This window comes from Aaosphaeria arxii (assembly GCF_010015735.1).
Source record: "Aaosphaeria arxii CBS 175.79 unplaced genomic scaffold BU24scaffold_17, whole genome shotgun sequence".
NCBI classification, from domain to species: domain Eukaryota; kingdom Fungi; phylum Ascomycota; class Dothideomycetes; order Pleosporales; genus Aaosphaeria; species Aaosphaeria arxii.
Window position 1 is genome coordinate 331545 of NW_022983490.1, and position 20752 is coordinate 352296.

At 50.3% G+C, this 20752-nt stretch overlaps 8 protein-coding genes across 8 annotated transcripts in view; 2 read left to right on the forward strand and 6 right to left on the reverse strand.

Moving 5' to 3' along the window:
• BU24DRAFT_415737 (terpenoid synthase) overlaps positions 1-1273 on the reverse strand; it is a gene marked incomplete at both ends in the record, with an annotated part of 1383 nt that extends 110 nt beyond the window's left edge. The window contains 4 exons of the mRNA XM_033526317.1: positions 109-448; positions 549-805; positions 859-887; positions 997-1273. Of these exons, the coding sequence (XP_033377024.1) occupies positions 109-448; positions 549-805; positions 859-887; positions 997-1273 (903 nt within the window). The remainder of the gene's footprint in view (positions 1-108; positions 449-548; positions 806-858; positions 888-996) is intronic.
• A 1634-nt stretch (positions 1274-2907) lies between these two features.
• On the forward strand, positions 2908-5218 carry BU24DRAFT_415738 (cytochrome P450; the record flags this gene model as incomplete). Its single annotated transcript, XM_033526318.1, has 9 exons — positions 2908-3130; positions 3354-3485; positions 3592-3871; positions 3931-3996; positions 4065-4140; positions 4209-4567; positions 4636-4720; positions 4801-4961; positions 5053-5218. The coding sequence occupies 9 exons, from the start codon at positions 2908-2910 to the stop codon at positions 5216-5218; spliced, it is 1548 nt and encodes a 515-aa protein (XP_033377025.1).
• A 220-nt stretch (positions 5219-5438) lies between these two features.
• BU24DRAFT_468800 (putative cytochrome P450) lies at positions 5439-7126 on the reverse strand (the record flags this gene model as incomplete). Its single annotated transcript, XM_033532555.1, has 3 exons — positions 5439-5786; positions 5858-6994; positions 7055-7126. 3 exons carry the CDS (start codon positions 7124-7126, stop codon positions 5439-5441), a joined length of 1557 nt encoding a protein of 518 aa, XP_033377026.1.
• A 1147-nt stretch (positions 7127-8273) lies between these two features.
• BU24DRAFT_429262 (alpha/beta-hydrolase) lies at positions 8274-9563 on the reverse strand. Its single transcript, XM_033529696.1, has one exon. The coding sequence runs from the start codon at positions 9478-9480 to the stop codon at positions 8512-8514; it is 969 nt and encodes a 322-aa protein (XP_033377027.1). The 5' UTR covers positions 9481-9563; the 3' UTR covers positions 8274-8511.
• Positions 9564-10156: 593 nt separating this feature from the next.
• Positions 10157-11869, reverse strand: BU24DRAFT_314876 (beta-lactamase/transpeptidase-like protein; the record flags this gene model as incomplete). The annotated part of the gene is made up of 1 exon (XM_033522863.1): positions 10157-11869. A coding segment is annotated over one exon (1713 nt), but the record flags the coding sequence as incomplete, so codon positions are not given.
• A 1655-nt stretch (positions 11870-13524) lies between these two features.
• Positions 13525-15552, reverse strand: BU24DRAFT_429264 (prolyl 4-hydroxylase). The gene is made up of 3 exons (XM_033529697.1): positions 15175-15552; positions 14266-15117; positions 13525-14209 (listed from the first exon to the last, which is right to left on the reverse strand). The coding sequence occupies exons 1-3, from the start codon at positions 15446-15448 to the stop codon at positions 13881-13883; spliced, it is 1455 nt and encodes a 484-aa protein (XP_033377029.1). The 5' UTR covers positions 15449-15552; the 3' UTR covers positions 13525-13880.
• Positions 15553-15889: 337 nt separating this feature from the next.
• BU24DRAFT_402956 (thioredoxin-like protein) lies at positions 15890-17551 on the reverse strand (the record flags this gene model as incomplete). Its single annotated transcript, XM_033525550.1, has 4 exons — positions 17476-17551; positions 16582-17423; positions 16307-16527; positions 15890-16254 (listed from the first exon to the last, which is right to left on the reverse strand). The coding sequence occupies exons 1-4, from the start codon at positions 17506-17508 to the stop codon at positions 15890-15892; spliced, it is 1461 nt and encodes a 486-aa protein (XP_033377030.1). The 5' UTR covers positions 17509-17551.
• A 383-nt stretch (positions 17552-17934) lies between these two features.
• On the forward strand, positions 17935-20323 carry BU24DRAFT_445455 (uncharacterized protein; the record flags this gene model as incomplete). The annotated part of the gene is made up of 4 exons (XM_033530697.1): positions 17935-18063; positions 18118-18940; positions 18999-19991; positions 20249-20323. The coding sequence occupies exons 1-4, from the start codon at positions 17987-17989 to the stop codon at positions 20321-20323; spliced, it is 1968 nt and encodes a 655-aa protein (XP_033377031.1). The 5' UTR covers positions 17935-17986.
• Between the last annotated feature and the right edge of the window lie 429 nt (positions 20324-20752).

A 20752-nucleotide genomic window follows, 5' to 3' on the forward strand; every position in this document is an offset into this window, starting at 1 on the left:
CCCCCCATCCCTCCAACACTGCTCTATTCCAACCATTCGTCTCTAAAAGCCATCATATCTGGGACAATAAATACTCCAAACCAAATTGCCCGTATGGCTCCATCTCACCGCCTCCAAGTACGCCCTCGTGTCCCTCGAAACACTCAGATCCCTCCCCGTTTTCTTAACAATCTCATCGTACTCTGCGATGTACTTCTTGATCTCTTCCTTGCACACCTCCATCGCCTCCTCCTCGCCCACGCCCCGCTCCTTCATGATCACCCAGATCGCGTTGAACACGTAGTCGAGCCCGGCCTTCTCCGCATCCTTGCGCTCCTTCTTCCACGAGTACAGGTCGTTGGTCAGGCTGATGGCTGCATAGCCGGGTCGTGCCAGTGACATGCACATCGAGAGCTCGGTGTCTGGGATCGTGAGGGCCAGTCCGAAAGTTAGGGTGCCAAACCAGATTCTATAACCGCAGTCAGCACTCGGGCAATTTTCCATGTTTCCTCCACGCTTCTGCCAGAATCGGGATTGAAATAGTTCAGTTCATCATTTGGGAAACTCACAATTCGCCTGCATCAATGATCCGACTCGGCAGATACTCGGCCAGCGTCTCAAACGGTGTCGACCGCGTGCGCGACGCCAGCTGCACGAATGTGGCCCACGCCTTCATCGACGTCACGCCCCGCACTGGGTCTATCGCAAGCATCTCGCCAAACACCTGCGCCTGTAGCTTCTTCTCCGGCCGCGAGCCCGCGTCGACTTTGCGGTTCAGAGCGTCGTTGCCGAAGGCGTCGAGCATTTGGTCGCGGCCTTCTCTGAACTGGAATTCCTTTTAGTCACATACTGGATGTATATTCATGGGGGAGTACATACGCTTTTCAGATCCAGGTTCTCCATCTCATCTGCAACCCACGAATGGGGTTTATCTTAGCCTGCTTTTCCCACCTAAACCAATTCGGTCCGAACGATCTGGCACCGGAACAGCAAAACCAAAAGAGACAAACCACCTACCATCATACAAGAACGCAAACTCATTCGCATAGCTGATGACTTCCAATCTATCTGGCAAGCACTCCGGCACCGTCACGCGAATGAAGCTGTACGGCACCCCGAGACCACCCAGGTAGCCCGTCACGGGCCTCACGTCGCGGCTCCAGTCCGCCTGGGCGCGCAGGGCCCCATTGATCTCCTTGTCTGGGTCCCTGTGGATGCGGAGCGGGATCCCGTGCGAGAGGCCGTGATCCTCGTATAGGGCTTTGTCGACAACCTCGGAGTACTTGTAGTCCATGATTATTGCAGGAATCAGGAGTGGTGACTTGGTAGGGGAGGTTTGAGGTGCGTTAGATGGAGGAAACGCGGAGGAAACGCATGCGCTCCGTCAACATCGATGCTGCCATCGACCGCCGCACCCTGTCTATATTAACATCCTTGGGGTCCTGGGTTCTGGGAGGCAAGAGGCATATGCTAGTTAGCGTAGGTTTAGTGCTCAGCCGTTTCGCTGTTCGTTATCGCTTCGCAGGTCTAGTTGTAGGTTTGAAGGACCGAGCGTCTCGAACTCCATCCGTCCATGGCCTGCTGGCGGCGTGGGCGCGGGCGTGCCGTTGAAGAAGAAAACGGCAGATGATGGGCAGGACAAGGTCAATCAACCAGTCTAAACTCGACGCAGTACCGCCCCTTGGAGACGCTTGACATGCAAGGTTTATATTCGATGTTGGTTAAGAAGGGGTCGTCGAGCGTTGCCCAACTGGGAGCGGCTGGACTAACCGGAGTAGCAGTAGATGTGCTTAGATACAGGACTTTCTACAAGTACATATGTACAGTAATTACAGTAGTTACAGTGACTAGTACTTGCTGACTTGTAGGATCCGATCCGTTACAAATATTGGTTCCAGAAGGGTTCGCCCTCGGATGGCGGATCCTAGTCTCGCCGACGTGAACACACGATCCACCATTGCGGAGACTGATTTACGAGTCCTTACAAAGTGCAAGCGACGAGCCAATCATGAACCAACAATCGTGCGCGGGCGGCACGCGCGACTATTAGAGTTGGTTGCAATAACTATGTCCGTCCGTATGGGAAAAAACGGTCCCTGGGCTTCCGGAGTTGTTTTCGAAGGGAACAGCACCAGTACGGGACCTCTAGGTACTGTTTGTATTGCGCGATTCAGGGATATGTTGGGGAGGGAAGGTTAATTACCTAGGCACTTTGTAAGTAGATGATAAATTGGGTGGAGTGATCAAGGAGGTTTGTTGGATGTTGGAATAATGACGACAAATCTCTCCATCATCTCCGTGCAGATGCAGTTGCAGTTACAGTGCAGCGCAAGTGCAATAACTAAACGGTCCTTCAAAGGTCTCCAATTATTATTCTCTTAAAGCACATGTACGGCACAGTCGCAGTAGTTCTGGACAGAGTGGAGTATGCCAACAAAAACATGGCGTGGAGCAAGCAAGGGGACGGCCGGCGGACTGAACCGATGAGACTTTGGTTGGTGAAAAAGAAAAGAAAAGTCTGTTGGTCGGGTCCAGATTCCGCCATACAATAGACTCGTGTGGGGGGGAAGAGATAGACTGACGGAGATGCCTAGGTTCATACCTAGGTACTTGTTACATTAGGTAGACAAGTCCCGTCGGCTGCACTTGACAGCGTATCGCTAATTAGCGTGAACTCTGATAATCGTCAGCTATAGGTAGTTTGGTCGAAATGAACGAATTGTACCACCTGTAGCTTGTTCCTGGCACCCGTCATGTTCCATTCTTCTAGTTGAACTCCCGCCCGTTGGGCTGAAGTCAAATTGCAACCATCTCGTTCGTTCCCCCGCGTTCGATCAGCATTCCTTCGTCTTACCCAGCGACCTATCGACACACCCACTCAATTGAAACTCGACACAAGCTTCTGACATCGAGAACAGGGTGCCCGCCATGGACTTTCTAAGCTCTAAGGTGCAGCTCACCGCCCTCGCAATCCTTAGCTACACCCTCGTCCGATGCGTGTATCTGGTCGTTCATCGGCTGTATTTCTCCCCGCTCGCCAAGTTCCCAGGTCCGAAGCTCGCGGCTGCGACGCACTGGTACGAATTTTACCATGACTACTGGAGGGGTGGGAAGTACATTTTCGAAATAGAGAAGATGCACAAGAAGTATGGTAAGTAGTAATGATTACTACCTTTCGTATAACAGGGCTGGGTGAGGAGCCATGACCAAAAAAATGCGTACATACCAGCTTTTCCCCAGATAATCGATTGTGCACCAGTCAAGAGACAGAAAAGATAAAGTCGGATGGAGGGGCTTGTGTAATAATGGAATCGATCGTCATCCATCCTCCTAGGAACCATTGACCAACCCCTGGCTGACTGACCCCGGCACAGGCCCAATTATCCGGGTGAATCCAGACGAACTGGCGATCCATGACCCGGAGTATTATAGCGAGCTATATGTGACTGAGAGCAAGAGACGCACCGAGTCCCACGAGATGTTCGTCAAGGGCATCGACTTCGATGGTAAGTACGCAATTAAGTAACGCTCGGCCCCTCCATCCTCGAAATCGGGATTCCCACGTGAGAGGAAGATTAGATGACTTATCAAAATCCACGTGTCCCACTATAGGCGCACACCTCTTGACGACCGACCACAACCTCCACAGGAAAAGGAGGAAGCCCCTCGAGCCCTTCTTCTCGCGCGCCGGCGTCCAGCGCCTCAATGGCATGCTGGGAGACGTGACGCAGAACCTTGAGAGCCGCATTAGAGAGTACGCGGGCACGGGGAAACCTATCCGTCTCGACCATGCATTTGCTGCGTACTCCGGCGACATCATCGGAAAGATATGCACCGGAGGTAAAGACGCCGGCGTGCATTTTCTCGAAGGCCCGGATTTCTCGCCGGACTGGTAAGTACCCTGGCTTGCTTGCGAGGTATTGGGATCGGAGAATTGACGAAGCTTGCCAGGTACAATGTTATCCACATGCTTGTTCGCTCGTTGCCATTCTTCACGGGATTTCCCTTCTTGATCCAGTGAGCATCTTTTCCTTTGTTCTTTTCGTAATTGCGGATTGCGAGGACAACCCTTTGACATCGCATAGAATCTTGAGCTACATCCCTGAATCATTCCTCATGTGGGCGATGCCACGAGCCCAAGTCTTCAACAAATTCAAGACAGTGAGTCCTTTCAATTCACCGCGAAGCGGTTGCCCCCTCCCGGTCGCGTTTCCTGACAGCCAAACCAGATCGCTGTCTCCCACATCCATGCCGCGCTCTCCGACCAGGAGGAAGCGAATCGCAAGGGCATCAAGACGGACGACCGGGGCTCCATCTTCCGCCACATCGCCAACAGCGACATGCCCGAGTCTGAAAAATCCGAGGAGCGGCTCGCGAAAGAGGCTCAGGTGCTCATGGGCGGCGGCACTGCAAGCACCTCGCGCACCATCAAGTTCGCATCTTTCTATATCTTGTCCGTTCCAGATTTGCAGTCTAGGCTGCGCGATGAGCTGGCGGTTACGATGCAGGATTGGCCGGCATACGTGCCTACCCTCGCAGACCTAGAGCGATTGCCGCTCCTCCAGGGTATTGTGAAGGAATCTCTACGGTGAGTATAACAGCTGCCTGCAATGCGCCTATCGTCAACATCAGAAACTTTACTTACACCTATCTCAGGCTAAGCTACGGTGTCATGCACAGACTACCCCGCGTCTCACCCGACCTGCCTCTACAATACAAGCAATGGGTCATTCCCCCTAAAGTAAGTTCTCCTCCTACCAAGAATCCGCACACACACTCAAAAAACCCTTTTCCACACTCGAAACTAATCAGTGCAATCAGATCCCCGTAGGCATGTCAGCCTACCTCATGCACACCGACCCAGAAGTGTACCCGGATCCCTTCCACTTCAACCCGGACCGCTGGATCGGCGACATCGATCCCAACATGAACAGGAACTGGGTTCCGTTCACGCGGGGGTCGCGCAACTGTCTGGGTCATAAGTAAGTAATTTTCTCTTCCTTTTCCCTCGAAAAAGGAAAAAGATCTACGACTGAAGGAAATGGAATATCATTCTGACGGTATAATGTACAGTCTTGCGGTGGCGGAGATCAGCCTGGCGCTTGCGGTGCTTTTCCGACCAGGTGGACCCGATATGGAGCTGTTCGAAACTGATGAGAGCGACGTGATTATGGCTCATGACTTCTTGATCCCTGTCCCGAAGATTGATACCAAGGGCGTTCGGGTCCTTGTACGATGATGATGATGCATAGCGTTTGTCACGAAAACAAATGAGTCAAAAAAACAAAAAATCACCGAATGAACAAAAGGAAGGTGTACGTCTTTGCGTCTATGTTTTAGTCCGAGGTCTTCGATCTAGGGTTCTATGACTCTAGTCTAGGACTCTAATTATATGACACAACAGGGAGGAGATACATGACAGCTGTACAAGGCACGGAATTTACAACAACAAAAATCAATTACAAGTCGCCTCGCTGCTTGATATTGACAACAATAGGAACTTTTTCGACCAACAGGTACGTCCGTAGGTCTTCCCATGATACCTGCCTATCCTCGACCGCCGAGAAATCGAATGCCCACATGAGTTTCGCCAGGACTAGCCGCATCTCTGACCAGGCCAGATTCTGTGCGAGACAAGCGCGAGGCCCGGCGGCGAAAGGATGCAAGGCCTTCAGGTTGTCGTTATAGTACAGGGAGTGCGGATCCTCCTTGCACTCTGGCAGCCACCTCTCCGGAGCGAATGACTTAGGGTTAGTAAAGTACTTTGGATCACGGTTCAGGGTATAGGACTGGATGGAAACGTGTGTCTATTCGAATGGGATGGTCAGCAGTGGCCATAAAGACGAAAGAGAAAGTACGAGTAGGAGGGTAAACTTACGCCACCGGGAAGGAAATATCCACAAGCCGAAGCACCCTCAGCAGGAGCTAATCTGCCCGGAATCCATGGGATCGGAGGACACAACCTCAACCCCTCGTTGAGAACCGCATTGAGGTAAGGGAGACCCCTCAAGGAATCCAGACTAATGTCGTCCATATTCGTGAAACTGCCTCGGATCTCATCGACCAATCTACCAAGTTTATCTGGAGTCTGGACCAGGTAGTTGATCGTCCCGTTTAGTGCGGTCGCGGTCGTTTCACTTCCCGCAATGGCTAAATGCGAGAATGCAGTTGACAGTTGGTCAAATGACATGCCGCCCATTTGCTTTTTCTCGCTACCATTCCCCACCACGTACGACATGATATCCGGCCTTTCCAGCTCCCAATTCAATCGCCTCTTGACCTTGTCCTTGATCATCTCGTGGTGGCGACGCTGCAGCTCCCTCGTGCTCTTAGGGATGCACTTCATCAGCGCCCAATTCATCCATGGATAGAATGTAGTAGCAGCAATGACCGAGGCCACCTTGACATGCGCAAACATCATCGAGATCCAGGGATGGTACTGTGTTTCCTGAAGGCACTCAAAGGACTCTCCGAACGACAAATCACCAAAGATGTCGAAGGTGGTGAAGTTCATCCATGGCACGATATCGATGTCCGCGCCATGCTTGCCAGCCCCCGTGACAGAATTGCGACGACCGATCTTTTCGCCCAGCCTCTCGATCAGTAGATTCGCATATCTCTGCAAGATGGGCTCCTGTGCCTTCAACGCACGCGGTGTGAACCCCGCAGCGAGAAAGCGCCGGGCATGCGAATGCTCCGCCGCACCGTACAGATTGCCTACCCACTTCTCCTTGCCCGCCAGGGAATCCCACCAGATTGGGTCCTTCTGAAAATACCGGGTCGGTCGGGGCTGCAGGATCTCGTTGTACGCCTCCGCGCACGCGAAGCTGACCTCGTTCGGCGATACGCGAAGCACAGGCCCGTACATGCGGTGTAACCGTTCCAAATCGTGGATGAAAGTCCCACGGACGAGGGCGCGAATGTACGGGATGCGGGTCAGCACCCAGAGCCGCGGACCTGGCACTTTGGCGAGGGGGTGCAGAGTCAGGTTGTACAGTGTGATGAGTGTAGTGTACTGAGAGCATTGTTCGTTAGCTAATTGATTGGGGAGTTACTCGAATAGGGAAATACTTACAGCAAACAATGCAGCGATCAAGGTTATCCAAGGATGACCCTGCATCGAATGCAGAGCTGATTCGAAGGACATAGTTGCAGGTTGCATTGACGAAGTTGAGAAAGAGAGAATGGTGAGGTAGAAAAGGAAAGAGGGAGGGAAAGAAGGAGGAGGTTGTACTCTGGGAGGGGTGAATGTAGTAGGCGTCAGTCAGTCCTTACTTATATCGAACGGGAAAGAAACGAAAACAAAAGTAAACCAAAAAAACAAAACCAAGTAAATGTTCTCAATTAATACCATGCACGTTGTAATGACTTGGAACTCTGAACTCTCCAGGCAACCCTCGAAATCTCCACACGTTGCAGGATCTAGTTACAACCCGGTATGGACTTGGATTCCCGGATCGGGACATCGAAGCATGAGGCACAATGGGGCAAGATTCTTTGTGGCGCATAAGGCGCAGCCGTCACCCACCCTCAGAATCATAGATCACATCCATAATCACCAACATGGTCATCTCTCACCAATTGAAACTTTGTATCACCCAATCACCTCTAGCCTATCAGCTATCATCTATCACACTCCATCTGACCCATCATACAGAACCGAATCCGAACCAGAGTCCAATACGCCCCATCGTTGCCCTGCACAGTGCCATGTGGCGCAAACGCCCTGAAAATCCGATCGAGCGACACAAACCCACGATTTCTTTTTCCCCAAGATCTCTCGTCCGAATCGTCGAATCCAGGTCGTGGCGACGCCTTTGTCCGCCATAAAAATGAATCACCGGTCTTCCTACCCCTCAATCGAAGCCACGGACGTTCGGTCTTGCTCGATCTCACGCATCTGCCATCCGCATTCGTATTTCCTTGAAGGACCAAAAAGCCACAAAAATACATTTTGGTTTTTCCTCCTCCGCTCTTGTTCGCGGTCACCAATTCGAGGAAGTTGGCGCTGAGAAGGAAGAAGGGCTGAGAGGCACAGCGAAATCTTACGTTGTCACGGGGCGTTCACTACTGGGCAATTGCGCACCACTAATCATGTGCTCGCTTGTGGCTGGGAACGATTGGGGAGATGCGGATTAATGAGTGTGAAGGTATAGGTCATAGGGCGGATGGGATCGGAGTGAGATGCGTATTGCTTATGCTACGCCGCATGATTTGGTTGCCTCTTTGGGGGCCGTTGTGAACCATCCCGCCCAAAGTGCTGTAGAATACTGCAATCAGAGTTTCGAACAAACGTGTTCATTATTTGATGTTTAGAGGAAATGTATGTAAACTATGGTATGTGATTGAAAGTGGGGTCAGTGTATAGGCAGGTATGTACTATGAAGTTCATACCCACAGATCAGATAAGGAGCAGCCACTATCCGACAAGACATGTCCAAACGCCCATACGCGATCTGACTGATAGGACGTCGATAAGCTGAATCCTTCGCACGAAAACTCCGAGCTTATCAACGTGGCTCAGGGAAAATGTCATGTGCGGGGAGCTCCCGAGCCTTGAAGGTCAAATGCCCTTCTAAACCCATCGATGATGACTTCGTACGCCTCGTCCCTCATGTCCCATGCTCTCGCCCCCTTCTTCACTCCCTTGTCGAATCCATGACGTGCCCTTTCCATTGACTTATAGTGAACAGTCTTCCCACCCGCCTCCAGCTTTCGCGCCAATGCATCAGCTTCGGGCGCAAAGGAGTCCCCGTCGCACGTAACGATGATACTGACGTCCGGATACAACTTCGCATCTGCCAGGCCTGGCGATACTCGAGGATCTTTACGCAGCGCCTCGGGTGCCCAACAGTCGTTTATCAATCCCATTATGAAAGGACTGAGAGGACGGATGGGCCTAGGAACCGTCTTTTGAGCGGCAGGAAGAGACACATCCGTCACCGGATAGACAGCCGCGACGGCTCGAATCTTCAATCCTAAGGACTCTAAGTCGTGACGTAAACTCGAGGCAGCGACCAGTGCCAATAGACCGCCCGCGCTGAAGCCGCTCACAGCAACACGTGACTTGTCAAATTGCGACTGCTCAGCGACCCAGTGCAAGACATCCTCCACATCTTCAAGTGGCTCCGGGTATGAATGCTCCGGTCCTTTGCGGTAGTCTGCATCGATGACGAAGATGCCCGCTTTCTGCGCTACCTGTGCACAGTACACCGCGTCGCTATCGAGGTACGGTATGAAGAACCCGCTGCCGTGCCAGTTGACCAGGACAGGTTTGGCACCGTGATCAGGTGAATGTTCAGGAGGCGCATAGATGTTGACGGCGATGCTGCGACCTGGTTGTCGTGAAGGAATCGATGTGCGATGGACGACCGCACCCTGTTGCCGAACAGTGTCACGATCTCGTCGCATTTTTTTGAGTCGGAAGATATAGACGAACCACCGCAGGGACGTGGCCAGCAGCTTTTGCCTCACATAGCTCCACAACCCGGGGCCTGACATGATGGTGAAGGAATGTAACGAGCCAAGCTGTTCGGAAGGAATGGTCAGTCGGATGGTGAAGGCTGGAGCTGAAATGGTGGTTGCCTGTCTTACATGCTTGGGTAGGTGCGAGGCCGGGGTGCCTTTAAGTATTACGAATACGGCGAGATTCAGCCCTACGGTGCATCATTTACTGTGCTACTTCAGATGTTCACGCAATGAACGTAACGTAGTGCTGTACTACGCTGTAGATTATCGAAGAAAAGCCTCTTTCTTTATTGAATTGTTCAGATAACTATGGTTTTCAGCTTTCCCATGTACCACCTCATTGGGAACTGACTATTCTCGTTTCGGTAACCAATCATGAGGAAATCCCGGCACCCTGGCACCCTGGGTACTTGAATTTTCACTCTGCCTTTGGTGCACAAAATCATTGCCATTTCTTAACTAGATTTGATGAATAGAATCTAGCTATATGCTCGATGTTCCTATACATGATGTCCAATCTCACCGAAACTACCGATCACAGTCTAAAATAGGCTGTCGTGTGAGTTGGTATAGGTTAAAGCACATATTTGCAGCTGGGGCAATGCACGCAAGGATATATACTTCCTATTATCTCATCTACAACAATACATACAATATTACAAATCTACATTAAGATCCAGCCCAACTCCATCGTAAGTATTATCTCCTCTCACTCCGCCCTCTTCAACGTCGTCCTAAGAGCAGTTGGCGTAACACCCGTGGCTTTACCCTGCTCATCAATCTCGATAACGAACTGCGACAGTGAGTTCCCACCATACGCGATCGCATCGCCGACGAGGAAGTTCGCTCTACCGGCGCCCGAGAACAGCGTCTTACTCTTATCGACACCGGGGGCGTCCGCGGCGGTCGCGACGCGGAAGCCCAACTTGCCTGTGCCGGAGGTCAGGATCGTGGGCTGGAGGCGTGCGCCGGGTGCGAAATAGAACGGTTCCGTCGTCTGGAAGTCGACGCCGTTGGCGAGGTACTGGTCGATGAGGAGGCCCGGGGCGGCACCTTCGGTCTTGTTGACGGAGAGGATGAGAGTGCTGTTGGTGCCGTTGTTGCTCGTGAAGTAGGTGCCGGCGAAGTTGTGTTCGGCTTCTGCTTGGGCTTGCTTCTCGAGAGCGGGCAGAAGAGTGGCGGAGATGAAGTCGCCGAGGGCCTGCACGATGGCAATCTTGGTGGCTAGATCAGGAGAGGACCCGAGGATAGTAAAACCGAAGTTGTAATCGGGGACAAGGACGAGGAATGTTCCTGCAGTGCCGGAATCGCCTCCCTTGGTGTAGAGGTCGGTAACGGCGCCGGACTCGTGTGTCCAGCGGAGGATTTCCCAGGGCTGTCCCATGGCGAACTCGAAGCGGTCAGTGTGGGCGCCGGGCTTCAGCCACCTGTGTGTCTCTTCGGATGGAAGGATGGTAGAGTTCAGGATGCCGGCGCCGAATTGATTGATGTCATGGAGGGACGAAACGACACCACCCGAGCCAGCAGTAAGGCTAGCGGGGGAGAGTACCTCCGCAGGATCATAGAACACAGTGCGACCCAACTCAGCTTCGGGAATGGGTGTTGTGAAAGTGGATTCCAGACCCAGGGGACCATATATGCTCTCAGCGAAGAGCTCAGGAATGCTCTTGCCAGTGATATTCTGGAGAGCAGCGGTCAAGAGGATGAAGCCATTGTTCGAATAGAGGGGTCCAGACCAAGGCAAATGGTTGGGTCCGCGCGGCGCAAGGTTGGGGAAGAAACAGGTGATGTTGGAGTAAACGTCCTCGCATGGAACTGCACTCAGTGGATCCGTCTCAAAGTCGAATACTGGAAAGCCGTCCTCAAGAGGGTTGGTTCCTTTCGTGAGATAACCCACGAGAAGATCTAGACTTATAGGGTTTGTCGGAATTCCAGATTGCTGTGAAGCAAGAACAGCAGGGGTTATCTTGTCCCATTGGATGTATTCGGCATTGTCCTCCTTCGATAGCTTCTCCGCGAGCTCAGCGATAACCGGGAAAAGCTCAGTAAGAGGTGTATCCCAGTCCGCAGGCTTGAGGTTTAGCTTTCCAGCAAGCACAGAAAAGACCTTGGTAATGCTGGCTACTTGATATAGAGAGTTCTCGTCCACCTTGGTGGTGCCATTTGAGGCCTGGATCACGGGAGAGGTGTAATGAAACTGCGACTCAGATACGGATTCGTCTTCGAGTGAGAACAGTCCCAAGGAGAATGTGAGGTTGGAGAGACCCGGAGTCTCGCCTATTGTCGCATTGGGGCCTGCTGACAAGGCCTTCTCAAGGGTAGATGTAATAGTTTTCCATGCCTCGGGGATGTAACTCTTGTTGCTGGTCAAGTCTTTTGGAAACGGGTATCTTGGTCCGCCGAAGTCGGCAAAGGCTGGTGCAATGAGCAGTGGAGCAGCCAGGAAGCTGCTGAGACGAGGCATTTATTATTGTTATTTGATAGTACAAGTCGAGGAAATGCAATGGAAAAAGCGTAAAGAAATGTCGTCTTCAGGTAAAGAGATAGAACAGCTGTTGTGATGGAGCAGACTTGGCTTTGGACGTCTGTATGTATATATACACGTCTTGAATATGGCCCTAGAAGCCATTCATCGCTATTCCGAGTAAGATTGTAAGGCCAGCCTCGCCCCGCTAGCTTCCCAGTTTACACAGAATGTTGTGGGCGATGCTGAGCTCCAAGCCTGCACGACGATGTCCGAAAAGGGTATTAAAGGTGGTGGCTTGATGGCTGTATTTGCCTACTACTCCGTAATAGGGATGGGGTGATCTCGTAGTGCCAGATTCGGACCCACTCACCCACTCCAGGGTGTGATCCTCGACTATTTCGGCTCCATCTCGCGAGCTGGCGTCCTCAAATTACATCATGCTGGGGTCTCTCCCAAGGACCAACGTCCTGGGTTTGGGCTTTGTATTCTTCAGAGGCCGTGATTCCGGGGCGTGCTTGTTGAGTTGTCACTAGTGGTGCCCGGATTGCATCATGGCAAGTTCGGCCTTCGCTCTAATGGCTGTGTATGTCACGATCTTCAATTCTGTACCTTTACAGGGGCGGTATGCGAAGTTCAATGCGAGTACTAAGCGTAATAGGAATTGCCTATGTATAGGTACTGGACAATCATGGGGATGGCTGTGAAGATGTCCGTTTTCACCACAAGTTGGGATACAGAAACACAGCTGCAGCCAAGCCTGCATCGAATCTTCTGTTCATTTTGTTCCTGCGCTACGCAGCCCTGTCGATAGCTGTAAATAACAGACGGCTATTCTGTATCTCGACTGTTGGTCGTTTAGAAGGAAGTTGTAGTTGTAATCCTATACGAGGCGCCGTTGCGGCACAATTCCTTGCGATGTTATTGGCTAGACCCCTTGAGCGTTCGCAAATGATTCCCTGTCCTGACCCCAGAGCACTCCTCTCAAAGCGGATAATAAAATGCATAAAATGACCATTGCCTCCTATTAGAAGCGCTAATTGCGTCCCCTCATCAACATTCAAGTTCATTTCCGATTAAGTCGTTCACTAATCTCAGCCGGGTACATAGTGAGCTGAAACGGTTGACGAAATGGACATGCGAAGTCTCGCCAGACAACGAGTCGTGCGCTGCAAGTTTCATTCATCGTTGAACGATTCTCTGACTGTAGAATTCAGTTCCCCATTCGTTGCGTGGACGTCTCCTAATGCGGCTTTCTTGTTCCAAGGTAGAATCAACTACATATGGGAATACAGGAAAACAATGCATTCGCCCTAGGGAGATTGTGTAGTCCCCGGGTCGTTGGCGTTCCTGTTTGGGTTGTATGGCGCGACATGGAGTTCGAAATGACGTTGCGGCCTCACTACGCCATTGGAAGTACACAGGCCAGACGAACACAGGATTTGCTAAACCTTTGTGCACGTCGAGGCATGATCATACTGGAAAGAGCATGCTGTTCGCAGTGGAATAGCTATTAAGGGTTGTTTTACACCGTCTAGCCTCTATCTCGATTCCAATATTCATGCACGTAGGTTCACGAGGAATGAATTATATTTGTGTTCTCCTTTCATCCACAAGCTGTTTGCTTTCATATTCTTATGCATTGCATTTGTTTATGCAAGATTGAACGGTCATTAGCTTTCATCGTATCCTCGATAGATGTGCAAAAATGGCATTGCATGGCTTCCGGAACCAGTACCTCGGTCCTTGGTTGTTCTTCTGCATCTTTTACACTCACCGGTCAATATTGGTTCGAATAAGATCACTAGTGATCAATTAAAGATGCTGTCATTGTCAATGCATTTCGATTTGTTCGGGCGTAATTTCCTAAGAAAGCTATTCTGGTGCTTTTCATGTCGAGCCCGCCCCCTTAAACTTTTAAAATTGATCAAAGTCGGAAATCCGATGCTTTTTTCTCCCTGGAAACTTTTCAGACGGTAGCATTGATATCATACTCTACGTCTGTGCGAATGACATATTTGGCACCCTCGACAACGCCTGTGCCTTCATGCAGCAGGGCGCCCTGCGCCTCTCCATGGGGAAATACAGCTACACTTCCCATTATCGGCTTGACGGGATACGCATTAATAACGCCCTCCTTGACGCTGGGTATGAAAAAGGTCGTTTCACCGCCCCTGAAGTCGTCGTTGAGATAGATCAGGAAGGTGAACAACGATGACTGTTTGGCCTCAGGCGGCGATGAGTCGTATTGGTACTCATCTGTGGAAGCGTTGATGCCAGACGGTGGCCAGGCTCCGTCTTTGAATCTGTTGTCAGTACTAACTCATGTGCAGAGAAGTGAATGGATGACTCACCAATATGACATCGATACTCCGCCCCCGGAACATATCGATACACCCTGAATCTACGATTGATGCCCCGAGCCTGTCGACCCGCGACGGCTTCTGGCACGAACTCTTTCACCCTGTTCCATAATCGGTTATGGAAGGACTCATCAACGATCCAGTAGAAATTATGAGCGAGAACGCTGGTGTCCTCTCCTTGAGGTCGCATTGGTGCGTCGGGGATGAATTCCATTTTCTCCGCGGCTCCAATAATTGATGAGCATTCGTCTGGTGACAATACGTCTCTGATAAGTCTTAGGTTGGGTACTATTGGATGTTTATGACAATGTGTCTTCGGTCCCTCTTCCAGGAGGATGGCGTTATCTCTTGAGGCGTAAAGAACAGCTGGGTATAGATTTGGAGGCTTGCGATCTGGTCCCTGGGTTGTTTCTATGATTCGAAAACATTTCTCAATTTCAGGAGTGCCGATTTTGAAAATAGTCTTGTCTGCAATGCTCTGACGAACTTGTCGCGTTGGCTCACTGGCACCGCGCAAATCCCAGGTACTCTGTAGTGAGATTGGTCCCGATGAGGCCTCGGTCCCATGAGATGTGGAATCGAGAGGACCAGTAACTCGCAAGACGGCATCGAGGACTCGAATTAATTCTTCATTCTGGGCATTTTGACCCACAATGGTCTGATTAGGAACTTGGACGTGAATCGACAATCCTGAAACAACGTCTAAGGTGCGAACCCATCGGCAAAGAGCACCCAATGTTGGCATTTCTTTCCTGATGCGCATTTCCGCAAGGAGAATGAGTGCATCTGTAAATTTGGCATCGGTGAGCGCTGCCGATATTCGCGCTGTCAAGTTGTTGCCCTCTATTATTCAAGTTAATGAATCGACCAGGTTGGACTATTACGTCACCCAAAACCTACCTGCAGCAATCATTCCCGTTGTGCTTGCCTGTCGGAAGGCATATACAGCTGTCCTGAGGTCTTTACATGCTTTCGACTTGATCAATGATGGATACTGTGATAGTTCTTGCAAGGTCTCTACTGCGATCTCGATCTCCTCTGCTGAAACGACTGCGTGGGCGTTTGATGGTACATTGGAAATAGAAGGGTCGCTCGGAGGGCTTGGGATTCCAGCGACAGCAGTTTTTTTCACTGCATTAGTATGGGCGTTATTATTTCGCTTTCTTTTGGCCATGTTGAAACTGATGATGGACGAATGATCGGCAATGGACTGGACAATGTTTCAGTCTATGAGAATCGGTACACCTGCTACTGATACAATTTAATGAGTTTCGAAGACAATCTTGGTACGCAGGGGATTGGGTGGTGAAGCCAAACTGCACATCATACGAGTAGAGAATTTCGCTCGACATTTGAGATGTCGAGCTGCGATTAGATAAGCGGATAATGATCATTTCTACTTTAGGCTAAGCCTGGCATAATCTCGCTTATCGATAACAAGGATTTGCCACCTCTTCTCCACGTTTCCCCACCATCAACCAGGGAACATGTGAGAGTCTATTTTTACTCCAACCTTGCTTGAGAAGCAGAGATCGCCAGCAAGTGACCGACAATTGTAGGTATATCTCGTATCTTTTAAAATACCTACAAGTGGTCTGATAGTGGAATGGCCCAGCTACAATCGCACTCCAGAGTTTGTGCTACCAAAGTCTGCCTTCCTCGGCTTCGCAAGGACTGTTGAGCTCGTTGGACTCCAGCCCGCAATCATGTCCTCCACGACATTGATCTCATCCTGGCCCCAAACCTCGCTGCCAACAATGTCCCATTTACCACCACTGGACTCTCGGAATACCCGATAAGTCGGCACTCCGCATATTCCATTAGCTTTAGCCTCAGCCGTCAACTCTCGAAGCTTGTTCTTGATAGCGGGAGTGTTTGCTGTCTCAATGAGGAGGCCGCCATCGAATCCGGCATTATCAAGCACCTCTTTGAGAACAGAATCGTCTGCAACGTTGGCGTTTTGTTCCCAGCAAGCCTGATCTAAGAAACGTTAGTATAATGAATATTCGACTACACCGATCTACACTCTTACAAAGCATTGGTACAGTGCTGGGATCAGCAATCGCGCATCTTAGTACTGTCGGAGTTCGAATTGGGAAGATATCTGCCCAATGGAAGTCGATATTTTTGTCAGGACGTCCTTCTTGTTCATTGACGGAATTCCAGTAATGAACCCAATCTGCGTGATCTTGTCGCGACCAAAGTGCTTTGGACTGCGATACTGCAGCCATTGGCAAGTTCGGAGCACCAATCCTAATGCACGTCAATCAAGATCCTTACTTAATTTATACTTCAATGCAAACTTACTCGCGGAACAGTATTCCCAAAAGGAATGGCTTCATCTCGATTTCCAGGTCGGGAAATGTCCTCTTCAGTCGTTCGAGTTGCGTCCAGCCTAGGAAGGCCCAAGGACTACTGAAGTCATACCAGAATTCGACTTTTGTCCTTCCAGCAGTCTTGTTGTCGGGTATGCACCTCGGCATGATGGATTTTAGCCCCGTGACACGACGCCAATCTCCGTTTTTTTGCAGCGCAAGCAGAGCGGCTTCAACAAAGTGCATTCTGTCCTGACCCCAATAAAACCTGCCTTTTCTTGTCTCTCCATCGAAATCCGTCCAAGTTGCTTCGGGGATCCAAAATATAGGGACGCCGAATGCGCCGCGATCAATGGCATCCGTGGTAGCGTCCTCCAGTCCCTTCCTCGCGCGAGCGTCGCCGAAGACAGCCTCAGTGATAGATTCCGCATGCTTGATACCGCTTGCCTTTGCGAGTTTAAGTATCTCTTGACCGTCGCTCACGTCGAGTCCGTCGACCCAATAAGCTTTGAAGAGCACCTTAGTGAGTACGCGTCTGTCATCATTGTCAAGCGCATGGAGGAGGCGTAGTGCGTTGACCGTCTTCCTTGGATGTTGAGGCGGAGGATTGTATGCAACTTGATATCTTCGCAGTGTCCTTTGCATGGAACGGCCCGTCACCGCTTTCTTGGTTGGGTTGAATACGTCAGAAGCCGAGCCAGCAGCACCTTGGGGAGCGGATGTTGCACGGTATAAGGCGCCCAAGAGAACAGGTCGCCATATTAGGGTAGCATTAGTGCGCGCAGCGAGGTCTTCTACACGCGTCGAAGCTATGTATGCCATCGGGCATGAGATCTGTTCATAAGTAATTAGTAAATCTACGGAAAGGTTCTATGGCGGTACGAACGTCATAATTGAATTCTAGTATCGGCGACGCCATTGTTGCTCAAGTTGCGGGTTTCTGTCAAGGGCGAGACTTTGACAACCCTTTTCAAATTGATGTCTTCCTGTCAAGCGAATATATTAGGTTCCGCTAAGTCACATCGAAATTGCTGACAGCGAGTTTTAATGCGGGGTTGGATGCTCAGCCCAGGCAGCCGAGGTAACTTTAGGACTTTTGGTGGCTAGCAGATGGGACCAAGACTCAGTGTGACGCGAACGCCTCACAGACGGGACCCTTCTGTAAGAGTCTTCGAGTCTGTTTCATGTCCCCTGTGTATGTACCTCGTATTTCCATATTGAGATTCACCACGTGCTGCACCATCGCACGTGATATGTGATTTCAATGCAGTAGGCCAGTAACGACCTACATCATCGGGTAATCCGGGGTTTAGTCCAGGGCCCCACGGAGCAACACATAATTGTAGCAGACACCGATATTTGCGGATTTTTGAAGGGTTTTCGAACGGTAGAAGGACATGCAGACAGAAAATGGAGCGACATCATCATCGGGAGGCTTTCGCTCAAAGCGAGCGCGATACTCCCAGCGCGCCTGGTAAGATCCAATGCTTTTGGTCCATATTCCATCGTTTGAACTAACCTGTATCAGCAAGGAATGTCAGAGACGTAAAGTAAAGTGTAACGGAAATCAGCCATGTGCTCGATGCGCCGGCCAGTCTTTTAAATGCGTCTACTCAGTACCATCTCAAACACGAAATTCCCCCCAAAAGACCAGCGAAAGGCGAACGAGTAGCCTAAATCAGGCTGCTGCTCGAGATACCGAATCCAACCATGTATCTTTACCAGAACCATCCCGCGAGAGAAGGACCTATTCATATAATCGGATAGAGGCCACTGTACCTGATGCTCCGCCAGAATTTTCATCCACTTGTCCCCAATTCTGTGGCCCTTCTAGTACTGAATATACCTTCAATGCTGTTAACGGCAATCTTCAAGCTATGGGAATGCAATCCGCCATACCTGATAATGCATTTCCACATTCGAGGGTTGCTTCAACATCTTCAGGCCGCTTGGCACAATACGGACCATTCATGAAACTACTCACAATGGACCCTCTTTGGGATCTTACAAGGGAAACAGCCGTGTTGCTGTTGGACGACTGGTGCGACGGTCTGGGTACTTTGTATCCTATCGTCAGCCGTCGAGCAATGTTGGAAACTATTAACAGAATTTTCAATGCATTCGAGCTCGCCCTTTCAGAGGGACTGAGGGAAAGTGGCGGAGCCGTCGCCGAGGCCCTATTCCATCACGATACAAATAAACTGAAAATCATACTGGCAATCGGCATGACCAAAGCAACGGGCGGGCGTGAGCATCAAGCACAAAGACTATTTCAAAGCACCTCGGACGCAGTAGAGGGATTAATATGGAACCCAGAAGGAATTCACGGCATACAGCTTCTCTATTTAGTGGTATGTACACTCAAAGCACAACCTGCCCGTCATGATGTATTAACGCGCCTTCTCTCAGGCCATGTACCACTATCATCTCAACGAAGAGGTTCGAACGGGAAGATGTATAGCCTTCGCAGCCCGACTATGCCTAGAAGCAGGATTGCATCGACGCGCCATGCTTGAAAAGTCCTTCCCAGACACGGAGGAGCGGTCAGAAGCTCTTCAGTCATTCTGGGCAGTCTACATGTTTGAGAGAAGACTCAGTTTAGGGCAGGGCATCCCTTTCTCCATCCAAGATACGTATATCGACCACTCGCTCTATATTGTCGAAAATACCAATCCGTTGCTGGTTCCACTCTTGCGTTGGACAGAACTTGCCGGGAAGACCTGGCATGCACTCAATAATAGATCAGAGGATACTGATGGTTCCAGGATGGAAACACTCAGCTACCTCGATTATCAAATCACGGAGTGGTATCAAAATTTACCGGGCCATCTCCGCTTGCCAGGGATTGCCGCCCAGAATCCCGATCAGAATCCTACTTATTATCAATCAGTGATGTACGTTCGCAAAGCGCATCTTCGTAATCTTATCTATCGTCCAATCTTACAGTCACCTTCGCTCTCCCGCCAAAACGAAGCTCTACTGCGCAGAGCCGTAGATATCTCCAAGGACACCATAATAACGCTTGTTAACTTCAATGACCGGACAGACCTTGTCCAGACTCATCCTATGTTCTTCCAGCAACTATTGCTCACTGCCTTTGGAAACCTGCTACTCGCTATCGTAAGCGCTGTACCTAAAGTTTGGAATACCGCCCGTGAAGAACTTGACATGTTCTTGAACCTGTTCCAGTTCTTGAGTTCTAAATGCACAGCGCTGAAGAGAACATGGACTAGGTTGCAAGGGTTACGCGACTTGCATTTGAAGTTAAGCCGCCCAGATCGTGCTTCGCGTCCGGCGTCTCCTCTTCACAGTGGTGATGCGGCAACATTGTCATTTGATGACATTTTCCCTGACATGTTGGCGGCGTCTAATACTATGGACTCAAGTGGGCCATTGGCTACAGTTTACCCGATGTGGGATGAGCTTAATTGTGTGTCTGAGGACTTTTTCGAGTCTGGCAATGTTTTTGATTTTCCGTTCTTGAACCTAGAAAGTTCGCTATGAGGGAGTCAAGACGATATGATGTAGCTTTAATGTTAATGTTGATACAACAATGTTCAATATATGGACAGAAATTTCAAGTTCTAAGATCATAGATTCAAGCTCATGATAGGTTTCAACGTCCCACCTGAACTACGTGATGGTAGGATCTATTTCAGAACACACATTACAACTCAATTTTGTCCAACATAATGAGTCGCATATCATCTAGTCCCGCCAATCGATGCGGTTGAACTTCCTCAATATATTTCTTCGATTCCACCATATTCCTGAACCCATCAAAAGTCGAATATCTGACCAGCACAACGTAGTCCCACTTTTCACCCTTTGGCACGACAACATCGGCAATAGGAGTGCAGGCGAAGAAGGGCGCACTGTCGGGTGGCATGACTGGGCGTATGGCCTCAATATATCGGTCGCATGCTTCGCGGCCTGAACAAGGCTGTCCGGCGAATTTGGCGTGCTCGGGGAGATATTCTGCTTTCTCCTTGTATTTCCAAAGATTGAGAAGGTAGACTGGTTTGGATGTATCGAAGGTTTTCGAAGTCGCTTCGAGGTTGTCGTAGTTAATTGGTAAAACAGGCATTGTGGAAGTTGATCGGTGGCAAGGCGTCCCGGTGTGGTTTGTGTACCAATGTCAAATTGGAGTTTGCCCACATCTT